We start from the raw sequence: 26,419 nt of genomic DNA on the forward strand, positions 1-26,419 counted from the left end.
TGTACAGTGTTTTGCTGTTGCGTGCACCGCAAAATAATTTGGGAGGTAATTTCGTTTCAATCCGCGCAAGTATTTCATTATGTTTATGAGACAATCATACCACCAGTTGTATTTACATAATGAATCTGATCCTTGTGTTAGCAAAATGTCATATTCACAAATGTACATTTTCTGGACAGAAACCTGTTTCATTTCCTTTAAAAAAGAAAAGAAATGGAACTTTATATATTCAATTCGATTGTCTTCCAAACAAAGAGCAGTACAAATTTGAAAATCAGTACTTTATTAAATATTTTATTGTAAATTCCTACTAGCATTTTGTTGTCTTTGTTATAATATTGTTACTGTCAAGTCTTTGATTTTTTTGCTGTTGTCATTTCAATAAAAAAAAAAACATTATGCTTTATTACGTAGTGAACAACTGAAGTTTTTATTATTTGTCGTTTAAAAAATGATTTCCTAACAGAATGCATAAGTCTAAAAAAGTACAACTATATATTATTACATTCGTGCCCTAAAACACAAATTTCACTTTTAACTTGTGAACACTTTTAAAGTTAACCCTTTCCCTGTCTTAAGGATGCAGGTATGACGGTGGTGAATGTATCATTCGCTGCGGCTGGATTTTTGGGAGCATACCATTTAGGAGTAATAGAGGCAATACTGAGACATGGAGATAAGCTGCTTTGCTCTTTAAAAGCCTGTGCTGGAGCATCAGCTGGTGCTTTAGCTGCCACTGTGATGATGATTTCTCCTGATAAACTACAGGTAAAGCCATTCAGAACCAATACACAGCAGAACGTGTTTAAAATTAAATGGTAAATACTGTATGTATAAAACATGTAGCTATTACAACCATATTATATTGATTTTCATAGCGCATGATCAGAACTAATAAAAACAGACCAGTTCATCACTGAAAATCCAGCATTTATCTGATGTCTTCACATTTTGTTTTCACAGGATTGTAAGGAATTCACTTACAGCTTTGCCAGTAATGTAAGAAGTCAGGGTTTAGGAGCAGTGACACCAGGATATGACTTCATGCTTGAGCTGAGGTAAGACTATCAGGATTGTTTTATTTCATCTCATAGATAAAGCTTCTGTGATCTCCAAAGTAACCCTGTAGGGCTTTTCGTAACCTTATTTGCCCATACTGAATTATAATCTGCAAGGCTGTGTGGACTCCTTATTTTTCCTGCCTTACCTCAGCGGTACGGCGAGCAGATTGTTGTAATTACAATATGATGGAGAAAACAGTTTTCACTGAGGTTGTTAATACACTCTAAAAATTGTTATTTTTGACCCATAATGGGTAAATATTGGACAGAACACATGCTGGGTTGTTGTTATGCAACCATAGAGTAAAACAACCCAGCATTGGGTCAATGTTAACCCAGCGCTGTGTTCTGTCCAATATTTCTGATTATGAATCAAAAAATAACCCAGACATTTTTAGAGAGTGTAATGAGCATCTGCCCTTTGTTTTTTCTCTAGGGAAGGCATAGAAGAGATTCTACCACCCAATGCACACCAGTTAGCCAATGAACGAGTCCACATTTCAATAACAAACTCAAAGACGCTTAAGAACTCTTTAGTGTCCAGCTTTAAGTCGAGGGAAGACCTTGTTCAGGTATTCAAACCTGCAAGTTAACAGACAATCATTTGTGACCCAGGACCAAAAAAGTGTCATTTTTAAAAAAAATTGAGATTTATACATTACCCAACGGCTAAATGAATAAGCTTTCCATTGATCTATGGTTTGTTAGGCTATAAAATATTTACCAATACGTATTACTAATGAAAAGGTTTGTTTAAGCAGTCTTTATTGGTTTACTGCTGTAATGACCTTGTGGACTAAATGGGGGAAGTTGTAAGCTTTTACATAAAAAACAAACTTGAATGATGCCCATAACCCAAAAGGAACTTACCCATTTCATCAAGCATTTCCACTAAGCCGATGCTGCTCTGGAAGATTGTTGTTGAGTTGGTTCATTCAATTCCCTTATAAAAAAGGAAAAAATGTCCTGGTTCTTCAATTTGACATGTTAACAGCAAACAGTATATGCTTTATTTGTGTTGGCTATTTTGAAGTTTCCCATATTTTGTCATTTTTATTAACTTTCTCTTTAGCCGTCCTGCTCATGTGTTATGAATGTGTTTGTTGCTAAAGGTTCTCTTGGCCAGCTGTTTTGTGCCCATCTATGCTGGTATCAAGCCAGTGGAGTTCCAAGGGCAGGTAATTATTTCTAATACAACTACACTGTAGCTCTCTTAGCTACAACACTGTCACAATAACCTTTCACTGACAAAGGAGATCTTAAGTCCAATTTATAGTTGTGCGTAAGGTCTATGCCGTAGCTTCTGCGTAGCCTGACGTGCACCTCGCCATTTTTTTTAAAAGCCGCTCTATGCATTTTCTGCGTTTTTGTCAAACAGCGACCCCTAGAGTCGCTGGAGAATACTTGACAGATGATGGTAATAGGATAATAAGAAGTTTATTCCAAGTGTAGAGTGCATATAATAATAAAGTAGCCTACCGCATTTGCTGGCTTATAACGTTTTTAAATGATTGCAGCTAAATCACAAGTAAACAGTCTATAGTCTATGTCTACTGTATCATTTCATTTGTGTTTTTTATTGTAATGTAAACATTACAAAATGCCATGACAAAGTTAATTGTGTACGTTGCATTATTTCATAACATTGTTCGTTAAAATGTCACTATACATGATTATTGCTATTTATCATAATAGTTTGCAAATTGTGCATGTTTACACTATTTACAACCTCTAGGCTTATTTATGTCCTGATCATTATGTGAGATATTGACAACTGAGTGGGACTCTTGTCCGGTTCCTAACGCGGTCAGATTCTCTTTTCCTACTCTCTTTCGAACGCGCTTTCTTAACTTTAAAAGCGTTTAGCCTCACGGCTCAAATTCGCGCGTGCAGTTGTTGTTATAGGCTTGATCGGCTTTATGCAGCGCTGCAAGAACCGACAGCCGGATGACGTCAAAGTGCCATCTCGGATCATTCTCGCGGTACTGTGATGTCATCCGGCAGTCGGTTCTTGCAGCGCCATTCGAAGTCGAACAAGCTTAACGTGTGTGACGTCGTTGCCGTAAAGCAAGTCGTGATTCTCGCGAGATTTGTCAGGGGCGGTTCTCTCAAGCTTGCATTGCTGGTTTTGCTAGCGGCGTCCTCCCCGAGTTTTAACAGGAAGATGATTCGCCCTACTATGACTTTGTTTACCGTGGAAATAACTTTAATGCTGTTATATTAAGGTAAAATAACGGCATAGTATGTCTTTAACAGCGTGTCAGTTCTACAAGGACCACAAGCGCTGTGATTGGTCCACTAGAACACCTCCCGTCAGGAAAAAAAAGTTTTCATAGGTTTTTCCGTTTGCGACAATGAGAACAAAGATGGACCAAGTTGAGGAGTGATTTAACTCAAACTGCAACATTTGCCACTGTTTATTTGAAGAGTTTCGGTGCAAAACGAGATAACCACCGTTTTTTTAATTGTTCAGAAATCTTGTTTTTTGGTTGTGCATTCCAATTAATTTCAATGCAACTGCAGTTGGTTTGTTTTGATTTCAACCTTCATAACTTAAAAATACAGCTAAGTAGCACCATAAAACAAAATAATAACATGATAACGTAATAATAAACATGTTTTGACAAAAATGTTAAAAAATGGATTTATCTCGTTTTGCAACGAAACTTCATTTACTTCCACCACTGCTGGTCTTCTCAAATCATACACAACAAGTTACTGTTTCTTCTTCGCTCGTGGGTTAATTTTGCCAACTGCTGCTTCTTCATTGACGGCCGTGCTGCTACTGTGGTTACACACCTGGATACTGCCTACCAGAGGTCTGCAGTGGACGACGACGCAAAAGTGTAAATGGAAACCAATGTGTAACCTACGCCATCGCGGCTACGCCGTAGGACCTACGCACAACTATAATGAGCCCACATCAAAATCTTGCTTCTTGTTGTACGTTTTGCTAACTGTTTTTCGAATACAATAAATTCGGACATACTACTCCCTTGCCTACTGATTTTGACCTACTATATAGCATGGAAGTAGGCGATTTTGGATGCACCAATGGTTTATTAAAGCAAGCTTTTTTCTCATGAAAGAAATTTATTTCTTTGGTGTGACCTTTTTTTTCCAGAAATGGATAGATGGAGGATTTACAAACAGTCTTCCTGTTCTTCCTACGGGGCGCACAATCATGGTGTCACCATTTATTGGGCCGCAAAATATTTCACCCATTCATAAGGGGAGGAGTAAACTGGAACTCAGACTTGCCAACATGAGTGTTGTGGTACGTTTTTTTTTTTTTTGCATATACACCTTAATTATATGTATGCCTTTGGCATATACTTGCATTCAAAGTGATCACTTGTATCTACACAGTTTTTACATTTATGTAAATATTTCCCAAACTTAAATAAATCTTTACACATTCATAGGATGTGACAGTTTCTAAAACTTCAACTATTTTCTACCCTCAGTTCTCGAAGGACAATATCATAAGGTTGAACCAGGCCCTGTTTCCTCCCTCATTCCCCCGACTCAAAGCACTGGAACAAGAGGGATACCAAGATGCCGTTCGCTTTCTAAAGCAAGAAAGATGGATGCAGTAGTTGGTTTTATTTATTCTAACACATGTCTAAATTGTGCCATAATGACATCCAACAGACAATTTCTTTTTATTTTGTGCAATTGAACCAGTGCAATATTTTTATTTTTCTGTGCAATACTTAGTTTGGGCTGCAATGTCTACAACATTATTGTCATGATGAGCAATGTATCATGTATTTGACATCACACTGTTATTTTTTGTAAACAGCAATGGAATGAATAGAAGAATGATGCATTATACTATACAACATTGGTAGTAAACACTAACCAATAAAGTGCAGCTTGATAGTCACAAGCAAAAAATTAGCAAAACAGATTGGATACCAAAGTTGCATCCCTAAATATAATGAGCACCAAAGCCTGTAAGAGTATTATGGCCATTGAGTTGTTAACAGTTGCAGTTTAATAAAATTTAACATTAGTTAATTTTATTCAAGTTGTTATTCTTTTTGAACATCATGATTTGGCATCCCTGTCTGATGATCTCTTTCACAACTGCAAAGCTGACTGAGAGACGAGCAGCAAGGTTGGAGCCAGGGTTTCCAGATCAAGTTTCCACGGGAAAACTGCATTTGGACAGGCTTCAGACTCTGGGTGTGATGGCTTACAGCTCCCTTTATAGCCTCTAGAACCGAGTAGAACTTGGGTTCTGTGTCTGGGGTCAGGGGGGTGCTCTCTGATGGGTCACTTGACAGCTCAAAAAGCAGCGGAGGATCATGGTATGTGATAAAAGGCTCAATGCAGAAGCAGACATGAGTGTGGAAACAGGCCGAGCTGTTCTCTGGGTAGAAGTCAGGAGTGAAGAATAAGGCCTTCCAGACTGCACTACCTAGAAAAACAGCCTAAATCATTTATTGTTTTTAACGATTTACAGTAAAATGTTTTACAGGGTGAGATGAAATTATCTGTATTATACACTGTCAGCAAAAATTGTAATGTCTCAAGTTGTGACTGGGGCAGTACCCTTTAACTCTTTTCCCGCCAGCGTTTTAAACAAAAAGTTGCCAGCCAGCGCCAGCGTTTTTCATGATTTCACAAAAGTTTAATGCCTTCCAGAAAATGTTTTTCTTTAAATATATAAACATACAATATATCAAATGAAAGAACATACCCTCTGCTTTTAAAAAAAAAAGTTTCATCCTACCTTCAGTAGTTCTTTTGTAATCAGCTTTTGAATATGAGTAGGTTTCTGCAAAAACACCACATTTTGAGCAAAAAGCAGATAATTCCATTTTTGTGACGGACTTTTCATAGAGTTCCCATTCAGAGCGATCTTTAAAACAGACACGGACATGCAGCTGCTAGCCATAGGGCAATACTTCCGGGTTAAAAAGTTATTATCACCTGGTGGATAATAGCGGTATTGTGGAAAGACGGAAATACTTGTCATTGGTGGGGAAGCGTTTTCTCTTGATTGACGAGATATCTCGTCAATGGCGGCGAAAGAGTTAAAAAGGCTGTAATATAGCATTTAGGTGCAGATTAGTATTGGTTATATCATTTTCATAGCTCAAATGGATTTAAAAAAACTCAAAGCATTAGTGTCTCTCATATTGAATTATTATAGCGATATATTGCATAATGCATATTCTTTAATATTGTGCCCTGTACGGAAAAAAACAACAATTTAAAATTTTTTTTAAATGTACAAAACATAACCAAAATATACTGATATATATACATAAAACATTTCAGTACATATATTTTAGTACAATTCATTTTTAAAATGCAATTTTTATTTCACCTATAATATTATATTTGAAATCTATTTAAAAAATAAATCTATTTTGAAGAATTTTTATTAAGATTAAAATTAATAACTACCTATAATTTTCAGGGTTGGGAAAAGATTAATCACGATTATGTGATAAATGTGATTTTTGGCATAAATATATGAGTGTGTGCTGTGTGTAATTATTATGTACATATAAATACACACACAATTATGTATGTATTTAAGAAACATTTACATGTGCGTGTGTGTGTATATGTATATGTGTGTGTGTGTGTGGTTAAATATACACAATAATTACACACATTACACACACATATATTATGCAAAAAATAACTTTTATTTCGTATGCGATTAATCTTTTCCCAGCCCTAATAATTTTATATTTTATAAATACTTTTCAATTTTATACATTTCATACAAACTTCAATTTGGGCCAGGAAAACAATTTTTGCCATATGGGTTGTAAAATTAGAAATGTATTTGTTGTATATGAGTTTGTACGGTAATTTATAATTCCGCTCTTATCCACTACGATTCACTCCTCTTACCCAATTTATAAAAAATTGAAGAAAAAAATAATTTTCAACATTTAAAACTCCATGTATGTTTTGAATCTGATCTCTATCAAAAATCCTTCAGCTTTTTGCTCAAAATTTGGTATTTTTTAAGAAACCTACCCATATTTAAGATGTTATAAAAAGAGAACAAATGAAGATAGGATGAAAAATTTTTTCTCCTTTTTGTTTGTTGGAAAGCAGAGATCTGTTCTTTCATTTCATATATTTGTTAGTTTTTATATATATTTATAAAATAAATTTTTCCTGAAAGACATTTTGTCAAATAGTCTGGCGAGGAATGAATTAACATTTAAATATATAAATGAAACTTAATATATTTTAAAAAATACATTTTAATCAACCTTTAGTTTCTACAAAATGTATTTCGCATATATTTAAAACATTTTTTTTTTTTGCTGAATGGGGCTGCCCCAGTTTAATTGAATATGTAAATTAGGGAGTTGAGACTACTGTTGGATGGGTGCCATCTCACAGCGTTCAGGTTGGCATTGCAGTAATGGAACATAAATTCATGTTCAGAACGTTTCACTTGCCCTTGCAACAGCGGCAAGAGATCATGGCCATCAATGTGTCTGTAATACAAACAAATCGTAAAATGAAACTTAAAAAGACTCAACAACTAGTCCAGTATTTTTAAATCTGAAATCCGAAAAACTTTATCAAATTGAGTTTATCTAAAAAAATCATTTGTTGAGTAGATACATAAAACATTTCCTTACCTTATCCCGATTTACAAAGCTTATAATAATGTCTAATAATTTGAGCTATCGGGTCGGATTTCACAGCAAATATAACATGAACTTTTTGAACTTACTGCATGATTATATCACGTCTGTAAACAGAAATAATGGGACTTGGCTACTGTGTGTGCTGCCCAGATGGTGCATTTGCAGCTTGTTCAACAGTTTAAACTTGTCATCTATATGGTAGTGTTTAATCTGTAATGTTTTAAAGTGACACCATGTAATTTTTCAACATTCATAATAAATTTTCAAGACCCTTGTGATAGTACATCGACTTTAAATAGGTTGAATGACATGTCTACCATAGCCTGACGGGGTCTGTATCACTTTTACTCGTATTTTAAAACTTAGGGTTTCTGGTAGTAACCAGAGCACAAAAAAAACCTACAAAATTCGACTGCTTTACGGCATACGTCACTTTCTCCACACAATTTGTTTTTAACGTGAATTTTGCTGGAGGCTACTTAAGGAATGTAGAGAGCAGCTATTATTGTGTGACTCTGTGGCACAGTCTTTAGTGTCACGGACCTATGACACGGGCGACCCGGGTTCGATTCCCCTTTAAGGCAATTTTTTATATAAACTGTTGATTCATACATAAATACGATGTTCTTTATAAATTACGGCGATTATATTGCATATAGTTCCCTGTATTCAGATGCTGTGTTCACGTATTTACCTTTCTTTTTACTGTGTCTATGAAATCCAGGATGCTATAGCACTCAAACTTGCTCACAGTGTAAAACCAAACCCTATTCATTCACCAATCAGATCCGAGCGTTTCTCTCTTCTCTTTTCCTCATTTGCTGCGTTCCGCTGTCACTCGCGTGACGTATTACAAAGCGGCAAACCTAAACGCATCGGGTTACTTGGATTTGGAGCGATTTTCACACAAAAAAGAGGAATAACGAGCGCCATTGCGGAAAATCCTGGTGGCGAGGGAGAGAGAGACGATGCAACAATATTTGTTTGGAAAAAGGCAAGGAAATACTTCTGGTCGTTTCTGAATTGGAAGGCTGCAGCCTCCGGAGGTCAAATATGCAGGCTGCACACGTCATCAAGCCTGGGTTATTAAGGTAAACTGAGCATTACATTCGCAAGTCATAAGCATACTGCAACAATTTACGATTAACTAAGTATAATAGTCAACTTTGTAATTGTTAATATTGTGAAATAAGACAGTCTTGATGACGTATACTAGGGCTGTGTATCGCCAACAATTCCCCGATACGATACGTATCCCGATACGATGTGCATCACGATACAAGACTATTTTAAATTACATTTTTTGTTCAGATTTTTGTAACATAATTATTATTATTATCTGTTTATTGTACATTGAATAAGCAGTGTTGTAACAGTTGTGTTTTTGCCATTCATTTATTAGCTTTTGGGGTCACATAGAAATGCTTAAAATCCCAGAGTTAGTACTTATGTTTTTTAAAGCAGTTTTACAAAGGTAGTGTGTTACTCTAGGCATTATATTTGTCTCTCATTTAATTATTTTATATCTTTGAACATATCTATAAACATCCAGTCAGAGTTAATACTATTTAGTAGAAATCAGATTATTAATGTGACAGCTATAGTTTGAAGTAGCTCTGTATCCCTAGACGTACACTTTTCACATGCAAATCTTTGTTCTTCTCAAATGGGTTAGTACTGTTTTATAAGAGAGTGGCTAATAAAGCCCTTTGCTGTAGTATAGGCTAAGATATCTGCGCTTTCATACTGAACTCATTGATTTTAAATATGCGCGCGAGCGAGAAAGAGAGAGAGCGCGAGTACACGGCTCGCTATGCAGACACGTGCGCCAGCGAGACAGACACGCAAAGTGAAACTATACCCCGCTTGCCCGCTAGCTTAACTCTACGTACTCCACGGGACACATGCGTCCTTCAACAGCGTTTCGTCACGTTACTTTCAAAAGTGCATCCGAATCGATACGGAAGGTGTTGTATCGATGCGCGCATCGTCATGCGTCCATGACGATGTATCGTCGTATCGATATTTTGAACACAGCACTAACGTATACAGCTTAGAAATACGACATCCGGAGGCTGCAACCTTCAGATTGAGAAATGGCTTCTGCCACGACGAGTTCCTCATCAGAAAGTTGTAACATGACTGCGTTTCTCCCTGTTGTCTCAAAATGTTGATCGTTTAGCATTTTAAATGTTTAGTTTTTAGTTTAGTTTTAAGGTTGGCCAGTTCCTTTCCTTTGCGACAGTGCTGCGGCGCTTGTGGCCTCTAGGGGCGCTAGAAGTGAAAAATACGTGTCTAGCACCCCCTAGTGGCCAAAAGTTTCATGGTGTCCCTTTAAGCAACAACCATCTTGGGAATATAATGTAAACATGTACATTTTCAGTGATGTATAATGACAGATATGGTCTACTATAATGATGTATGGTCACAGATTGATCCATGCAGAGTAGTGGGGTGAAGCACAACACACCTTCAAAAAATAACTCTGAAAAAAAAAACCCTGCAAATACATGTTTCAAACAAAGATGGCAACAGAGAGGCAAAAGTTATCAGACTGCAGCTTTAAAGTCTGAAATAAATGTGTTCTCAGTTTGTTGTCACATCACAGAAAAAATTGATATTAACCATGCAGGCAATTTGAATGATTAACCAAATAATTGTCTGGGTGGTTAAACATCAGATTTTGCTGCTAGGTGACATGCTCACCTGTCGCTGGGTACAGAACCACCAGCTAAATTCACCACGGTGGGGAAAATATCCATGTTGCTAGTGGGCTCATCAATGACCTTGCCTGCAGGTAGGACACCAGGCCAATGAAGAATCCCCGGTACCCGAATCCCACCTTCCCAATTGGTTGACTTGCCAGCTGCTCGAGAGATAACAAAAGACCAGAAGATCTGATAAGTTATACCTGATCATCTTATATTAAATATACTATATAATAATATATAACTATAAACAATAAGGCCTAAACGGGATGCTGGCTCTTCAGGGTTACTTCATGGGGAATCTATTGGACGGGTATGTCGTCATACCTTTGTATATTCCGCTGTGACCCCTGTGCACCTCTCCATGGATGGAAATCTCTTCCAGGTGTGGCCCCTGATCTGAGGTCATATACGCTAGAGTGTTTTCCTTCAATTTTAGGCGCTCAAGAGTTTGCATGATCTGACCTAGGAACAGTAACAAGACTGACAATTAGAAATATTACTAAAATACTGAACCGAATTACTACTGAAAAAAAATGGATAGGTTCCTTCTCCAAATTTACAAATTCCTTGGCTCACGCTGAATTGAACGTTTTTCATTTATACTCAATTTCATCCAATCTTCCCCAAAATTTGCTGAGATAACCATGAGGCAGAGCTGCAAGTGTTACCACATTTATTCAATGTTCAAAATTGGTTGCAGCCGAGGTGCCATCATTGTTAGGAAAGTCATGTAAGGAAATAGCTTGAATTTGTCCAAAGAATCACTATTGCTATTCCCCAAGTATATAGTTATTTTGCCTTCTGGACAAATTTTGACACATAACTCATTCCACACTTGCTTGTCATAGACCCATGAATGAGGGGCAAATCGACCCACTGATCAGGTGCACAATGTTTGCACAGGGGCAGAAAAATCTCCCGAAAAAACCCATAGACATAACATTGCGCCTTCTACTTCTAAAATGTGGTCTTCTACATTTGAAGAGGGTGGAAGGCTCTTTAACAACATACCACACATTGGAAGTGTGCCAATGTTGCCAACTTGGCGACTTTGTCGCTAGATTTAGCGATTTTTCAGACCCCTTCAACGACTTATTTTTTAAAAAGCGACTAGCGACAAATCTAGCGACTTCTTCTGGCGTTGTTGGAGACTTTTGAAGACTTTGTGACTTGAAAGTACGTATCATTCACTCTTCTCAACAAGCAGCTACCGCTGCTTCCGTGGGCTCCACCCCCATCCCAAAGCACTCACAGGTGGCCTAGTCCTCACGCAGGAGAGCAGAGTCTCTCCCAGCTGCAGTCAGGGCAGAAGATGTTGTACATCTTTCCTCGTCCAGACGGCATAATCGTGCATGCGGGAAGCCGGAGCTGCCTGATCCCGCGATGGCTTACATGGCGGGATGTAAATAAATGGTCTTTTAATAAAATAAATCACTGTACAAAAATAAATGTATTTGAGTAAGCTGAGCAGCAGCACATTCAGAACAGACAAAGTGAAGGGAGCTGACGCTTTAATTAGCAAAGTTATACAAGTTACCTGCAAAACAACGTTTCCCATCATTTATCAGTTTATCTTCATATGTTTTAAAACTGTACTATTTGGACATATTTTAAACATGAACATATTTCGTTTCATTAGAACAGAAGCAGGTAAAGAACGAGAAAACATTTTTATGCATTCATGTGTATTAAAATTACATTTGTGATCGTTCATAGAGAAAGAGAAACGTGAAAAAGCCAATGTAGTAAAGCCGCATTCAGACAGCCAGCGATGTTATCGCTGCTCATCGCCTGCCGCTGGTGGTTGATGTCGCTTGTGGGCGTTCCCACTTCTGGTTGCATAGTAGTGTGACATTACCCCATGTTGTAAACAACAAATCAGTGCTCCACTTACTTCACTCCCATTGGTAGTCACTCGTGAAACTCGCTGCTAATTTGCATAAAGTTAAACTTTTCTCAACTTTTGTCACGTTCGCTCGTGTCGCCGGAAGTCGCCCAGTTTCCATTGAAATGAATGAGATCGCGTCGCTCTGCTACTGCTTGTCGTTGGCTGTCTCGTGGGCGTAGATTTAGGGTGGGACGCTAGGGACATGTCCTTACCAATATTCAGGGAAGACTGAATTGTCCCTAGCAATAATTTCGACCAAAATTTATCTGTATTTATATATAACCACTGATGTCCATCTTATTCTTGTGTTTTCTATTTTTTACTTATTATATTATTTTCAGGAATCATTTAAATGAGATTAGAAATCTCGGTTAACAGCTTCCGTTCTCTGCAATGCCCACCTCCGTAACTCACATCGCTAATATGATTGGATTAGAATTTCTTTAGTCCCGCCTCTCTAACTCACATTGCTAATATGATTGGATTAGCATTTCTTGAGTCCCGCCTCTCTAACTCTCATCATTTTATGATAGGCTTTTTTTACTCGCTAAAGGTCTTTACACACCGGGACGTTTTTCGTGCGCGTTTATCGTCGACGTTTAACGTCTCGTGACTCAAGAACTAGAGCCAATGTGAGTGCGCACACCCACTGAAAAGCGCGAGGCGCAAAAGCGTCATTTTCAGAAAAAGGCCTCAGACGCGTTTTTTTGGTTTGACGCGCCGCGTTAAAAGTTGGCCGACCAATGAGATTGCCGCTTTTGTTCACGTGCCTGGCACTGCTGAAGTTCCAGTAAAACACAACTTGTTGGCGCTCAAGCACAAAATGGTCTTGCGGAGCACGTGGAACAGGTAAACACACAAAGAAGATGCATCGAGGCTGTGGAGGTTTATGAAGGTGTCGGAGTTCCTCACATCATCGACTGAATTTCGAAGGTAACGTGATATTTAAGAACATTACAATACATAGCTGTGTGGGCTATATGATTAAATTAAACTTTATTGTCATTACACAAGTACAAGGCAACGAAATGCAGTTTAGGTCTAACCAGAAGTGCAAAAGCAGTATAAAAAGTGCAGGATATCAATAATAATTGCATATAGGTGCAGGATTACGTAATACGATGTAACAACTAACTATGGGTGGTACTATGAACATAATACTATGAACATAATATACAGAAATGTACAAATGGATGTGTACATAATAAACTAAACAGAACAGTAGTGAAATTAATATTTAGGTAGTGCATGAATGAATTTGGATTGTAACTAGTCAGTTAAGAGTGCAATGCCTTAAGTAATTGTGAATAGTTATTCTAATATTCAGTACACAGGGGTGCAAACGATGCAATTCAAGTAGTCCAGCAGTGCAAATGAACAGGGAGTATGAAATAGACAGTCCAGTAGTGTATTGAACAGACCAGTAGTGCAAATCTACATTATAACTGTGCAAGTAATAAAAAATTATTATTGGTGCATTACATTACGATATGTAATACACTGACATTGAACACTTCATACCATGGCATGTTCCCTGTACACCGTGATATCACATGTTTTGTTGTTTGCACCATAGTATTTCATTGTGTGTAACTGGAACAACAAACGTGGACAATTACACTGCTTCATGTTCAAAGAAAAATATTTGGCTATTATATTCATTGCTTCTTCCTAACCCCAAATAGCTTGGAGAAATCTAAAATGCAAGCCAAACCAAAGGTGGGGTTTTAGGAGGTTAATTTGTGTTCTGTGTTTAGGTAACATCTGCTGCATTTGTTCAGCCAGATTAAAAACCATGAATCTAAATTACATTTGTAATCAAATATTGACCTCATGGATATCGTGGCATGGCCCTCAGTGTGAAAGATTGTTTCTGATGAAAACTAAATTTATCTTTACAGTGTTCACAGCAATATTTCTGCTAAAATGATGTGAGCAAAAGTGAGGAGGCCCCAGCAAGCACGTCTTCAGGATCATCCAGCACCAGCCGTGACAAGGTCCAATTTAAAGAAAACAGTCCGAGACGAACCTCTGGAGATGTACCTCTTATCAAAAGATGCTAAAGGGAAAAAATTGAAAGCGAAGCACAGAAGAGAGAAAGAAGAGCACAGAAGTAGCGCTCTGCCAGTTTTGGGTCACATCTATAGATGTTTATTATATACCATTTTATTTAGTTTTTTTTTATGTTTATACATTCAAGAAATACAGTTGAACATGTACATTTATGTTTATTTGCACTACAGTTCACTTAGACTTCTATCATTGTGACTTATTTGCTCTACAGCTCTGCCAGTTCTTGTTCACACAAATTAATGTTTATTACACTGTAAAAAATGTCTGTAGAAATTACAGTATTAATGGGTATTACTGGCAACTAGCTGCCAGTAACTTACTGTAGATTTTACATTTATGTTATTTACTGGCAACATTTTGTTCAACGTTAAGTGAACATGAAACATTTTTTGACTTTATCTTCTGCAGTAAGTTACTGGCAACCAGCTGCAAAATTACAGCAAATTTTTTAGAGTGTATATACCATTTTACTTATGTATTTAAAGTGTTTATACATTTAAGAAATACATTTGAAAATGTCTAATTTCTAAATGTTGATTTGCACTACCGTTCAGTTGCACTACAGTCATTGTGACTTTTCTGGAGTGGACCAACATTTCTGAATCCTGTTTTATTTAATTTAAACTGTCATGTCTCTGATTGTTATTGCAAACTGCAGTTCATTCACAAAAATAAATGTTTGATTAAAAAAACGAATTGTAAATAACGTGACATTCTGGCACTATGCATATATTTGTACATTAGTATTGTTGACCTCTTATTGTAATAACTACATACCGAACTATTGCATCATTATATTTATAGGCAACACTTACCAATTTGCAGGAGTATTAAAATTTTGGGGCACAACAAAAATGGTGGTTCCTTGTTCTACCCACCCAACCTCTATAAAACGAGTATATTGGTTAAAATGAGAACTTAAATCTTTAGCCAAATCACAAAATACAATACATTTGGCAGGAAAACAGAGAAAGTGCTTGTAAAAGATTTGTTAAAAGTACACACATCGGATCACCCATTACCTTATATTCTGTGAAAGAGTTTTAATTTTGATATAACGTGTTCTATCAAAAAAAGTTAATTTTATGTGGAGATGCTGATATATTAACTGATAAAAGAATCGAATCAAATAGATTTCATTTAAAAATGTATTCAAGTTCACGGAGATTTTGTTTCTACAAAGATTATATATATATTCAAGAGCCATGTTTGTTTGTTTGCCCGTTAACCAAAAATCGTATATGAATGGTTATTGAATACACGCGAGTGGCTCTCTTCTTCTGTGTGACAAGTGAGTGTCAGAACAGACGCATAACGTCTCGCAGCGCCGCCCTGTGTACCGGCATATATCTGTTTTGTATATGGCGCCATCTAATGTCCAGGGAGTGAAATTGCACCTCACTCGGCTCAGCGCCAGTAAAAATCGTTTGGGTGTGAAAGCAGAAAAACGTGACGATAAACGCGCACGAAAAACGTCCCGGTGTGTAAAGACCTTTAAGTGTGATAGGATGGTTTCACTTTGTACTACGCGCCAAAGTTCACTCAACAAGACGCGCGTGATTATTCGGGCTACAGGTAAGTGAGGAAGAAAGTATTATTATACCCACTGTAACTGTTTCATGCACAAGGACAGTGTTTTCACCAATACACGACAATCCCATGTTAACCTGAGGAGTTGCAAACTTGTGTCAACCTTTTATAAATGGGGTGGCAAGTTTATTTAGGTTATTTAAAACTGTCTTACAATTTCTAAAATAATATATTGGTTTATGTGAATAAGTAGGCAGGATGATTTTTACATCATTTTAAAGAAAAAAACTCTAGACTACTAGATTATGTTTAGGAAAGTCTTGTTAAAACATGTTTAGTATGGGTTTTGTGAACTTATATCAGTGACTTAAAAATTTAGCTTTTTTAAAAACCACGCATAAACCTTTTTCTCTCAAAAATACAAACATGTACATACATTTAGCTCATATAATATTTTAGCCCAGTTTGTGCTGAACACAGTGTTATGAGACACTTGCCATTATTATGTTTTAAAGCAACTGAAAAAGACCAAATGTAAGAGCATGTCAGAACCTCTGACAGTGTCCCAAAATGGTTGGACCCCAGAGGGTTAACAGTTACTGTTTGTTAGGCTCTAGGACATAATGCATTGTTTATTATAGTACATTAAATTTGGGATGGCACCGGGGGGGTCGAGTCAGATGTCACTGAGTAACGAGCATACTGAGTTGTCTGTTGTTTATGTCAAGTAAACGGTGATAAACAGTTTTTGCAATGCGACCATTTTATTTATGTCCCCACCAATGCCAGGAGCAAACCTACGCCCTTGGGCTGTCTGAATGGGGTGTAAGAATGCAAATACGCAATGACGTAATCTAGCGACATTTAGCGACTTTCCAAGCAAGCTTTAGCTACTTCCCATTGAAAATAGTTGGCAACACTGAAGTGTGCAAGTTGTACCCCTAGGGCAGGGATGGGCAACTTCAGTCTTGGAGCGCCGGTGTCCTGAAGAGTTTAGCTCCAACTTGCCTAAAAGTTTCATGTATGCCTAGTAATATACTTATAAGGTGTATTTAATTATGGTAGGAGCTAAACTCTGCAGGACACCGGCCCTCCAGGGCCGAAGCCGCCCATCCCTGCCCCAGGGTGTAAGAGGTGCCCAAAATGTCCCATAGACAAACAATGGGGTGAAAATCCCATAGACCTAACATTGCGAGAATTTTAGATGGGTCATAGTTTCAAGCTAGGATTTCATAGAAACATGCAAGTTACTAATTTTGAAGAGGAATGTAAGGTCTGTAAGAACATACCTTACAATGGGGTGCAAGTTCTCCCTAGAAACCATTTTGGGTACTCTATGAACTGTTCCTAGGCTGAAATTATAAAAGGCCAAGATGGACATCTTTGCAGCACAGTGTCATAGACAGGGTTCCCACACTTTAGTTAACTTCAAATTCAAAGACCTTTCAAGGACTTTCCAGGTCCAACACCCTCAAATTCAAGGACTAAATGTGGGGACACATTTCAAGTGAGAACAAGGTTACATCATGTTACATTTTAAGATACATTTTTACAGTTCCCTTTTTGAGGAACTTGTGCTGCGGCACTGCGGTGAAACTTTGGGGACGTCTCCAGGGGTAAGTGTGTCTGAATGTGTATATCAAATTCAACCAATGGTGAGGCTTAACAACAAAGACAGGGTGACGTGGAGCCAGGAAGTATATCGTTATCTGAAATATTGCCAAAGATGGCGTTACAGGGACGCAGGAAGTATGGCAAGGGAGACACAGCGTCTCGTTCCCTTCTCAGGGAACAACAGTTAGATATGCAACCGATACGTTTTCATGTGTAAAACACAACTATGCAAAAAAGCAACATTCGCATACATAAGATATAAGCATTTAAGCATGTGTGCTTAAAAAGTCTAGAATTTTAATGATATTATCCTATGCTACACAGGGAATTATATGGATTTTTTCCAGAAAACTTCTTGCATAAAATAGATTCAAGCACTTTCAATGACCTGTATCTATGTATGTATCAAAAACTTCCCAGGGCCTTGATTCCCCCCCCTCCAGATTTACAAACTTTCAAGGATTTCAAAGTCCCGTGGGAACCCTGCATAGAGACAAGGGCGTGGGCTCATTTTACTCGGGCATCCTCAGAATCATCACAAAACCCAACAGTTATATTGTCAAATCTCAATGTCATCGTAGAGACGTCGTAAAGACATGGTACATTGAAAAGCATAGTTAAGTTTAAGATTTAAGAAAAGTGCATGTTATAAAATTGGAGCAAAAATCAAAATCATTCAGTACCTACACTCCAGTCCACCTCCATGACAGCGTCGCCATAAAGACCATGTTGGCTTTTGCCCCTGAAGCGAGGGGATGCAAAAAGTGCAGTGTGGACTTGAATGAATGAAAAGAAGAGCAAGAACGGCCTCTCTGAATTCCTGTGTAAAAATATACAGAAGAAATACTGTAGTGTTCAATCTTTACATTAGAATCAAACACAAAGCACATCATTTTAAAATTGCTTTCACACATATCAGAGATCAGAGACTGCCAGAAATAGCTTTGCTTTAAATTAACTTTCTAAGGTTTACTAGGTATCATATTTTAAAGTGGATTTTGTTAAAAATGGGGACGTCCCACACCGTCCCAGTGATAAAACAACTGGGTCATAAGTCGCAGGCGGTAAGTAAAAATGCATCAAATGTCTGGGTTTTGGAGCCAATTGGCTCTCCTGATTTTGCCAAGTGGTTGATGTCCTCAGGGCAATGTTATGTTGACCCTGGGACAACATTTCAATCAACCAATCAGATATCAGAAATAAGTTTACAGTTTGTTTTAAGTTTAAGCTTACAACCAGGATTAGCTGTTTCTAGACCATTGTTTTTCACTTATCACGTCCCTCTGATTTTAGGGTTTGGTTATGGTTAGGGTTGGGGTTTTGAGTGGGTTTAGGTTTTATTTAGAAAAATGTTGTCCCTGGGTCAACACAATATGTTGCCCTGAGGACATCAACCACTTGGCAAAATAAGTTTGAGCGTTGGCAATGAGTGTGTACGTGCATGTAATGTTTACGACACAAACATGTAGTAGAGGGTTCAATATGACCTTTCATTTAGCAAAAGAGCCTAGTAATGGACTGATTTTCCATAAATTGAAATTACATATATATATAAACAAAAATACATACATAAGTACTTATAAAGCTGGACACATACCTTTCCATAAACTCTATCGCCTCGTGAGTCATCCTCTGTGTGAGATTTTCTGATATAAATGGTTGCTCCACAATCTCCGCCCCTCTCATTAGAAAGCAATTAAAATTTGGGAATGTGTACACCATCAGCTCAAAGAGAATGACCAGCATCCCTACCAGGGCCAGAAAACCAAAAACTACCTTCCTGGGCACCGTTATCAACCCTCTGAAATGGAGTAAAGCCAGGGAGACTAGACCAATAGTAATGTACTTGTAGGGAATGTGATCATGGACGATACTGAAGATTGTGCCATGTCCAGGCTGGCAGTCCCGGAGGTTCGTCATAATGGTACCATAGAAGTGGTCGAAGCCATGAGAGGCGGGATGGTGGCAGTGGTCGGCACTGTTTTCACAGTTGAGACCCAGGTGCCACTTTCCTAGAATTTCAGAAATTACAAAAATCAGTAATTGTTGGCTGACAACATAACTAAAATAATCATACATGTACAACAAAAGCTTCATTTGTTATTCTCACTGTGCAAAATGCCTCAGTCGTGACCAAGGAGGCACCAACTATGCAAAGTCTGAAAGCCATCAGCTCCCATCTATTCTCACTCTCTCCCCTCGTCTTTTGAAAAAGCGAAAAAAAAGTGTCCACAATGTATTTGTTCCAGTTGGCTAGTAAATCTATTAAGCCTTAAAGTTCTGCATAATTAACAGCGTGGCCACTTGATTGACAGGTGAATTGCTGCTGCTGTCACTACCATCGAGCTAGGGGGGCATGGTTTCAGCAACCAGGCACCTCAGCTCCAACCACGCCCCACCTCTTTGCCAATTTTCGGCTATCCGGGAGTGACGCACTGCCAAGATGACGATGGCAGGCTCTGCCAACTTTGGGCTTTAAAAAGCTCTTCACAACCCTACAAGTGACGTCACGGAACATCCGTCCATATTTTTAACAGTCTATGGCAGTGGTCTCAAACTCCCGGCCCGCGGGCCATTTGCGGCCCGCCCTCCCCCTCCATCCGGCCCACGTAAAAAATAAAATGCAATCCGGCCCGCGAAATAATTTTTATAATAATAATTTTTTGTTGTCAAATACCAAAACTTAAGATTCATATTCAATTTAAAGAAAAATATGTTTTTGTTAAAAAAATGTAAAAAAACGTAAACACAGTATGCGTGCGTGCGTGCTGGGAAATGTGACAAGCGCGGTTGGTGCTTTCCTACTATTTCGTCTGCGTAAGTTACTGCGTAGCGCGGACGAGAGGATGTCTCTTTCCAAACAGAAAAGAAAAGTGGATGATGAACACAGACAGTTTCAAGAAAGATGGACATTGCGTTACTTTTTCGTGGAGTTTAATGGAAATCCTACCTGTCTGATATGCAAAGAAAAAGTTGCGGCTATAAAGGAATATAATCTTAAGCGTCATTACTCGACTAAGCATGGAGAGCAGTATGAGAAGTTTCATGACGATGAGAGAAAACACCGAGTCACGCTGTTGCAGAGAGAGCTAACATCACAGCAAAGCATTTTTCATAAAGCTAAAAAGGATGCTGATGCTGCAGTTGAAGCAAGTTATGTGGTGAGTCAGTTGATTGCTAAAGCGGGAAAGCCATTCACTGAAGGGCATTTTTTGAAGGACTGTATGCTTAAAGTCGCTGATATTCTCTGTCCAGAAAAGAAAAGCATGTTCAACAATATCGCTCTATCTGCAAACACGGTGGCAGAGCAGATTAGCAAGTTATCGAGTGACATTTACGATCAGTTATGTGACAAAGCTAGAGTCTTCACTGCATACTCTTCGGTACTTGATGAAAGCACAGACATAACTGACAGTGCTCAGCTAGCCATTTTCATAAGGGGTATTAATGATCGATTTGAAGTGACGGAGGAGTTATTAAGTTTGTGTCCAATGCACGACCGTACCACAGCCAAAGACATATTTCAGCAGCTGTGTAACGTGATTGAGCGCAGTGGTTTGCCTTGGAACAGACTTGTAGCCATTACCACTGATGGCGCCCCCTCTATGACAGGCAGAAAAAACGGACTGGTTGCACTGGTACAAAAAAAGTTAGAAGAGGAAAATGCAGACCCAGCAGTTGTTCTGCACTGCATTATACACCAACATGCACTGTGTAGCAAATGCTTGAAATATGAACATGTTATGTCTGTTGTAGGGCTGTCGCGGTAACCGCATTACCGCATGACCGCGCTACTGACAAGCCCAACCGCATGGAAAAAAAGCAACCGCAACAACCGCGCCTTTCACGTTAAATTCATGAAACTATATGCCGCCTTGTTTTTCACGTCATGCAGTACATGTATAATAAAGGCCACATAGATTGTCAAGAGTTAAGAGAGTAGGCCAATTTGTTTTTCGTAAATTTCAATTAAAAATGTAATACGTATTTCGTTTAATCATAGTGAATGTGTGAAAAAGTCAAACTGAGATGACAGAATAACTGTGGCGTCGTTTTAAAGATTAAAAGTACTTTAATATAACTGATCAACCCAAATGACGCCAAAATATAATTGGTTGCTTACCAGCATTAAAACCTTATAAAAAAGACCTTATAGGTTTTTTCTTTGTGCATCTGCAGCGTCCGCTCCGTGGATGCAGCCAATATAACGCCGCAGTTGCTTTTCTGAACTGACTGACTGCACACTTGACTTTCACATTTAAATATCCAAGTTTTTCATCTGCGTGAAGCATTATAAACACTGATGATCATCTGCCGACTCGACTGTTTCATCACATCCTCTATACACGGAGAGTCTGCTTTATTAACGGCTTTTCCTTCGCTCCGCGTGAGCTAAACGTTTCCGCTTTTTGCTTTTTTACTCGCATATAATTCTACATATTTTCGATAAAGGAAGACACAGGATATAATGTAAGTTATTATAGATAGCATTTAAGCTTGTTCTGAAATGATGACAAATTTTTGTGATTAAATATGACCCATCCAGCTTAATTTAGCCAAAATAATGATACATTCGTTTTCATACTTTATATATAAACGTTAATTTATCTACTAATGTATTATTAAAATACCCTAAATTATTATGCATTGCTTTCTGTATTGCATTCGTTTTGTACATTTACAGGTGCACAAATACTGGCTAATTTTAATTTCTTTAAGACACTGCTGTGTTCTGTATTTGCCGATGCTCTGTTAATTTGCGCTTAACAAGCCAAAATGATGTTCTCCAATTTATTTTTGTTTTCTCAAAAATATATTTAGCTGTAGTATAGCTTGTGTTAATCTTTTTTTCATAAGGGGGAATACCTGTAGCCTACCCTTCATCTATTAGTTGACCTTATTGTTCTGGATTTAAAAAATTATTTTATTTTAGTAAATGACGGCGGTAAAACCGCATACCGCGCTGGTGAGCCACGCAAAATCACCGCAAGGGAAATTCCTTCACCGCGACAGCCCTAGTCTGTTGTCTTGAAATGTATTAATTACATCAGGTCGAGGAGTTTACAGCAACATCAATTTCAGGCATTTTTAGAAGAAATTGAGTCAACATATAGTGATGTACTATATTTTACTGAAGTGCGCTGGCTCAGCAGGGGGAATGTTCTGAAGAGATTTTTTGAATTAAGAGCAGAGGTGAAGAGATTCATGGAAGATGGCAGAATGGATGTTCCTGAATTTGATGATCCTAAATGGGTCATGGACCTTGCATTCTTAGTTGACATAACACAGGAGCTGAACATCCTCAACCTAAAGCTCCAGGGCCCTGGTCAGCTTATCACAGCAGCATATGAAAGTGTGAAAGCCTTCTCCACAAAACTGAGACTGTGGAAAACTCAGCTTACTGCCAAAAACCTCAGCCATTTTCCAACATGCAAATTCCTTGTGGAGTAGGGCATAGCATTTAACAGTGAAACATATTCCTCCTCTATTGAAAACCTACTCCAGGAATTTGATCAACGTTTTGCTGACTTCAGGGCACACCGTGACACTTTTAAGCTGTTTGCAGACCCCTTTTCAGCAGATGTAGAGAGTGCCCCAAGTGTTCTGCAAATGGAACTTATTGACTTGCAATGCAACAGTGATCTAAAAACTAGAGCCCGACCGATTTATCGTTTTGCTGATTTTATCGGCCGATATGAGCATGTCGCAGATATATCTGTATCGGCGTATAAGCCGCAGATATGCGCCGATATGAACGTTTGTTACAGAACACATTAAATGCATTTGAAAGATGTAAGTACTTGTTTGTCCAGCAGAGTGCGCCATACTGGTTGCTAATGGCGACTCAGGTCACTCACTGTAGTGACACCTTCCAATCCCCCACCCTCTTCACTTCAGACAGTCTCTCAGTTCAGGTGGCATGGAAGCAGTCACGCAGTGTCTTCTTCACAACATTGTTACACCTGGTATTAAGACGCGCTTTGGTCGGATTGGATTATAAATGGACAAGAGAGACGCATTCCCGCTTACATTTGGTGTTTTTAATCCGTCTCTTTGTCGACTTGCGAGTTAAAACGCAAGCGGGAGAAATGACGCGAGACGGAGAAATTACACGTTTAAACTACGCGCAGCCGTGCACTTATATATCACTATATGAGATTACTGCTGCTTGTGTTGTTAGGTAACATGCTCATTTCAGAGCAATTGATTCAATAAGCTCGCGCAACTCTACACCCTTGCTAAATAAAAGAGGTGGAGCGAAGACGCTTTATTTTTATAAAAGTCTAAAGTTTACACGGAACCCTGGGTTTGTGTTATAAAAACGTTGTGCACAACATTAAACATAGCGTACATTAGTATGTGCTCCGTCAAGCATTGTCTTCGTAACTGTGAGTGGCTAACGTTAACTAATTTGTGAAGAACACAACTTACTGTAAAGCTAATATTAATCAATGACTTCATAAGTTTCTCTTTATAACGTTCTCGTCAAAACTGCAAATGATGCAAGTTTTATGTATTTTGTTCTCTTTGTGTTTTAAAGTTATTTATAATAAGTCAAGTTTACTGTTTAGTGCACTGATATCCAACTAATTTTGGATAATAAAGTTTATTGTTAACTTCTTGCCTATAGTACATATCTTTGTCACATATGTGAGTGATCATTGCATTGCATTGTATTTATTCATATACAGTATATTATGTTAAAGTATATATTCTATGTACAGTACTTTAGTATAATATACTGTAGTATATACTGAACTATAATATACACAAAGAATATCGGCCGATATATCGTTATCGGTCTTTTTTTACTCCCTAATATCTGTATCGGCATCGGCCCCAAAAAAGCATATCGGTCGGGCTCTTCTAAAAACTAAATTCAGAGAGGCACAAGGAAAAGCAGACAAGTCTGGACAGTTTTTGAGAGCACTGCCTCCATGCTTTCCAGAGCTGTCCAAAGTGTTCAGTCGGGTAATGTGCCTTTTCGGAAGCACATATCTGTGTGAGAAACTTTTCTCAACTATGAACTTTAATAAATGCAAGTACAGGTCCAGGCTTAGTGAGGCTTAGCCCATCTTGGAGCTGTTCTCAGGGTTTCTACTGTGACCTCCATCACAGCAAACGTAGCTCAGTTGTGTGAGCAGAAACGCTGCCAGGTGTCTTGCAAGAAATAGAATTGTGTTTTGTACAAAACAGTGTTCATTAAGTGCAATGTTGTTAGTTCAGTACAAGGTTTTGTTAAGTTAATTAAGTTAAAATAAAGGGAAAAGGTTTGGGTGCTGACTGTTAAAAACTAATATATATATATATATATATATATATATAAGGACACTGCTGTTTACATTTTTTGACATAAATACATGACAAAATGTTTGTATAATGATGTTTATTTTTTAGCAAGTAAAGTACATTTCCAGAAATATTTGCCATTCTTGTGCTTGAATGTTGAAGTGGCCCTCTTGTTAGGTTTGAATCACAGAAATGGCCCCCCACCAATTTGAGTTTGAGACCCCTGGTCTATGGGGTCTCACGTCATTCTTGCACTTTTATTTGTGCATATCAATTTAAGTCTAAACTAAAGACATTTCTCTTTAACAAAGCATTCACATAATTTGTCTAGTAAATTAACTTATCCCAGAATAGTTAGCGTGTCCGGAAAAAAGCATTCACATAACTCGTCTGGGTAATATATTTATGTTTATATGTATATTTATATGATTTTCTTTCTCTTTCCCTGTCTCGTCCTCATTTCCGAGGACAATGGGACTAACAGACCCAGCTCCGGTTGCCGTGGAGGTTATCACGCCACTGATCTACTGGCCTTCCTTCAACGTGATGCCCAGCTGATGTCAGACCAACAACCACCAGCTGCCCCCATCTAATCTACTTATCCTTGTATATATACATATATATTATGTTTTAATCCTCATATAATTGTTAAAAATCGTACCTATTATATAATATATCCTCTTTAGAATCAGCTATGTCTGGCTCTCTCCCAAGGGTTTTTTTCCCCTCCTAGGACTTTTTGCCCGCAGGGTTTTTCTCCTAAGAGGTTTTTTTCAACCCCTGGGGAGTCTGCTGACATTGGCTTACCTTAGCACCCTCTTACATAGGTTAAATTTTTACTACGCTCACTAGTATGGTTAATCTTAACTGCTGTATTCTGCTTTTTATGTTTTTATGATTTTTCTATGTTTTTTCCTGCATCTATTGATGTAAAGCTGCTTTAAAACAATTAAACAATTGTGTAAAGAGCTATATAAATAAAATTGAATCAAACTGAAAATACACTTTCTGGCGAATTTCTTAAGTAAACCTGTTCAATTGCACATTATTAAAAGTATTGAAATATCAACTTCATGTCTTTGCATTGGCTTATATAATCTACTTGCACAAATCATTGAATTCGCGTTTGGTGTGAAAGCCCCATTACCGAGATATCTAGAGAAAACATTTGTATAAAAAAAATTCTGAAAATTTTTTATGTTAATTTGCAATACTGTGTTTATCCACTTACCCAATAAAAAAAAAAATCTAAAGCCAAAATGTTATTTACTAATTTTAAACTCTTTGTATGTTTTGATAATCGTTCTGAATCTGATCTCTTACAAAATTCCTTCACAAAAATGCTATTATTTCAGCTTTTTCCTAAAAAAATATATTTTCAAAGAAAAATACCCATATTTGAGAGTTTATAAGCAGAACAAATATATATATGATCAAAGTTTTTTCCCGTATATATATATATATACACACATATATACATATACATATACATATACACACATACATTTTTTTCCCATTTTGTTTGTTTGTAAATTTATATGTTTATATGAAGAGTTTCATTGCAAAACGAGATAAATCCATTTTTTAACATTTTTGTCAAAACATGTTTATTAT

The 26,419-nt window shown here is 37.7% G+C and overlaps 4 protein-coding genes across 4 annotated transcripts in view; 2 read left to right on the forward strand and 2 right to left on the reverse strand.

The window, feature by feature from the left end:
- Window positions 1-5,089, forward strand: LOC141351165 (patatin-like phospholipase domain-containing protein 4). The gene is made up of 7 exons (XM_073857717.1): window positions 1-45; window positions 580-768; window positions 964-1,058; window positions 1,498-1,633; window positions 2,174-2,239; window positions 4,186-4,338; window positions 4,529-5,089. Exons 2-7 carry the CDS (start codon window positions 589-591, stop codon window positions 4,658-4,660), a joined length of 762 nt encoding a protein of 253 aa, XP_073713818.1. The 5' UTR covers window positions 1-45; window positions 580-588; the 3' UTR covers window positions 4,661-5,089.
- Window positions 1-26,419, reverse strand: part of LOC141351161 (uncharacterized) — a 510,144-nt gene that overhangs the window by 353,229 nt on the left and 130,496 nt on the right. The gene's annotated exons all lie outside the window — the stretch shown is intronic.
- Window positions 5,028-26,419, reverse strand: part of LOC129426023 (steryl-sulfatase-like) — a 27,466-nt gene continuing 6,074 nt past the window's right edge. The window contains exons 5-10 of the mRNA XM_073857704.1: window positions 19,113-19,527; window positions 18,199-18,335; window positions 10,735-10,872; window positions 10,406-10,565; window positions 7,422-7,543; window positions 5,028-5,487 (exon numbers count right to left, since the gene is read on the reverse strand). Of these exons, the coding sequence (XP_073713805.1) occupies window positions 5,099-5,487; window positions 7,422-7,543; window positions 10,406-10,565; window positions 10,735-10,872; window positions 18,199-18,335; window positions 19,113-19,527 (1,361 nt within the window). The 3' untranslated portion in view covers window positions 5,028-5,098. The remainder of the gene's footprint in view (window positions 5,488-7,421; window positions 7,544-10,405; window positions 10,566-10,734; window positions 10,873-18,198; window positions 18,336-19,112; window positions 19,528-26,419) is intronic.
- On the forward strand, window positions 20,362-23,085 carry LOC141351262 (general transcription factor II-I repeat domain-containing protein 2B-like). The gene is made up of 2 exons (XM_073857914.1): window positions 20,362-21,267; window positions 22,535-23,085. Exons 1-2 carry the CDS (start codon window positions 20,362-20,364, stop codon window positions 22,964-22,966), a joined length of 1,338 nt encoding a protein of 445 aa, XP_073714015.1. The 3' UTR covers window positions 22,967-23,085.

The sequence above is a fragment of the Misgurnus anguillicaudatus genome, chromosome 19 (genome assembly GCF_027580225.2).
Source record: "Misgurnus anguillicaudatus chromosome 19, ASM2758022v2, whole genome shotgun sequence".
In the NCBI taxonomy this organism is placed as follows: Eukaryota; Metazoa; Chordata; class Actinopteri; order Cypriniformes; family Cobitidae; genus Misgurnus; species Misgurnus anguillicaudatus.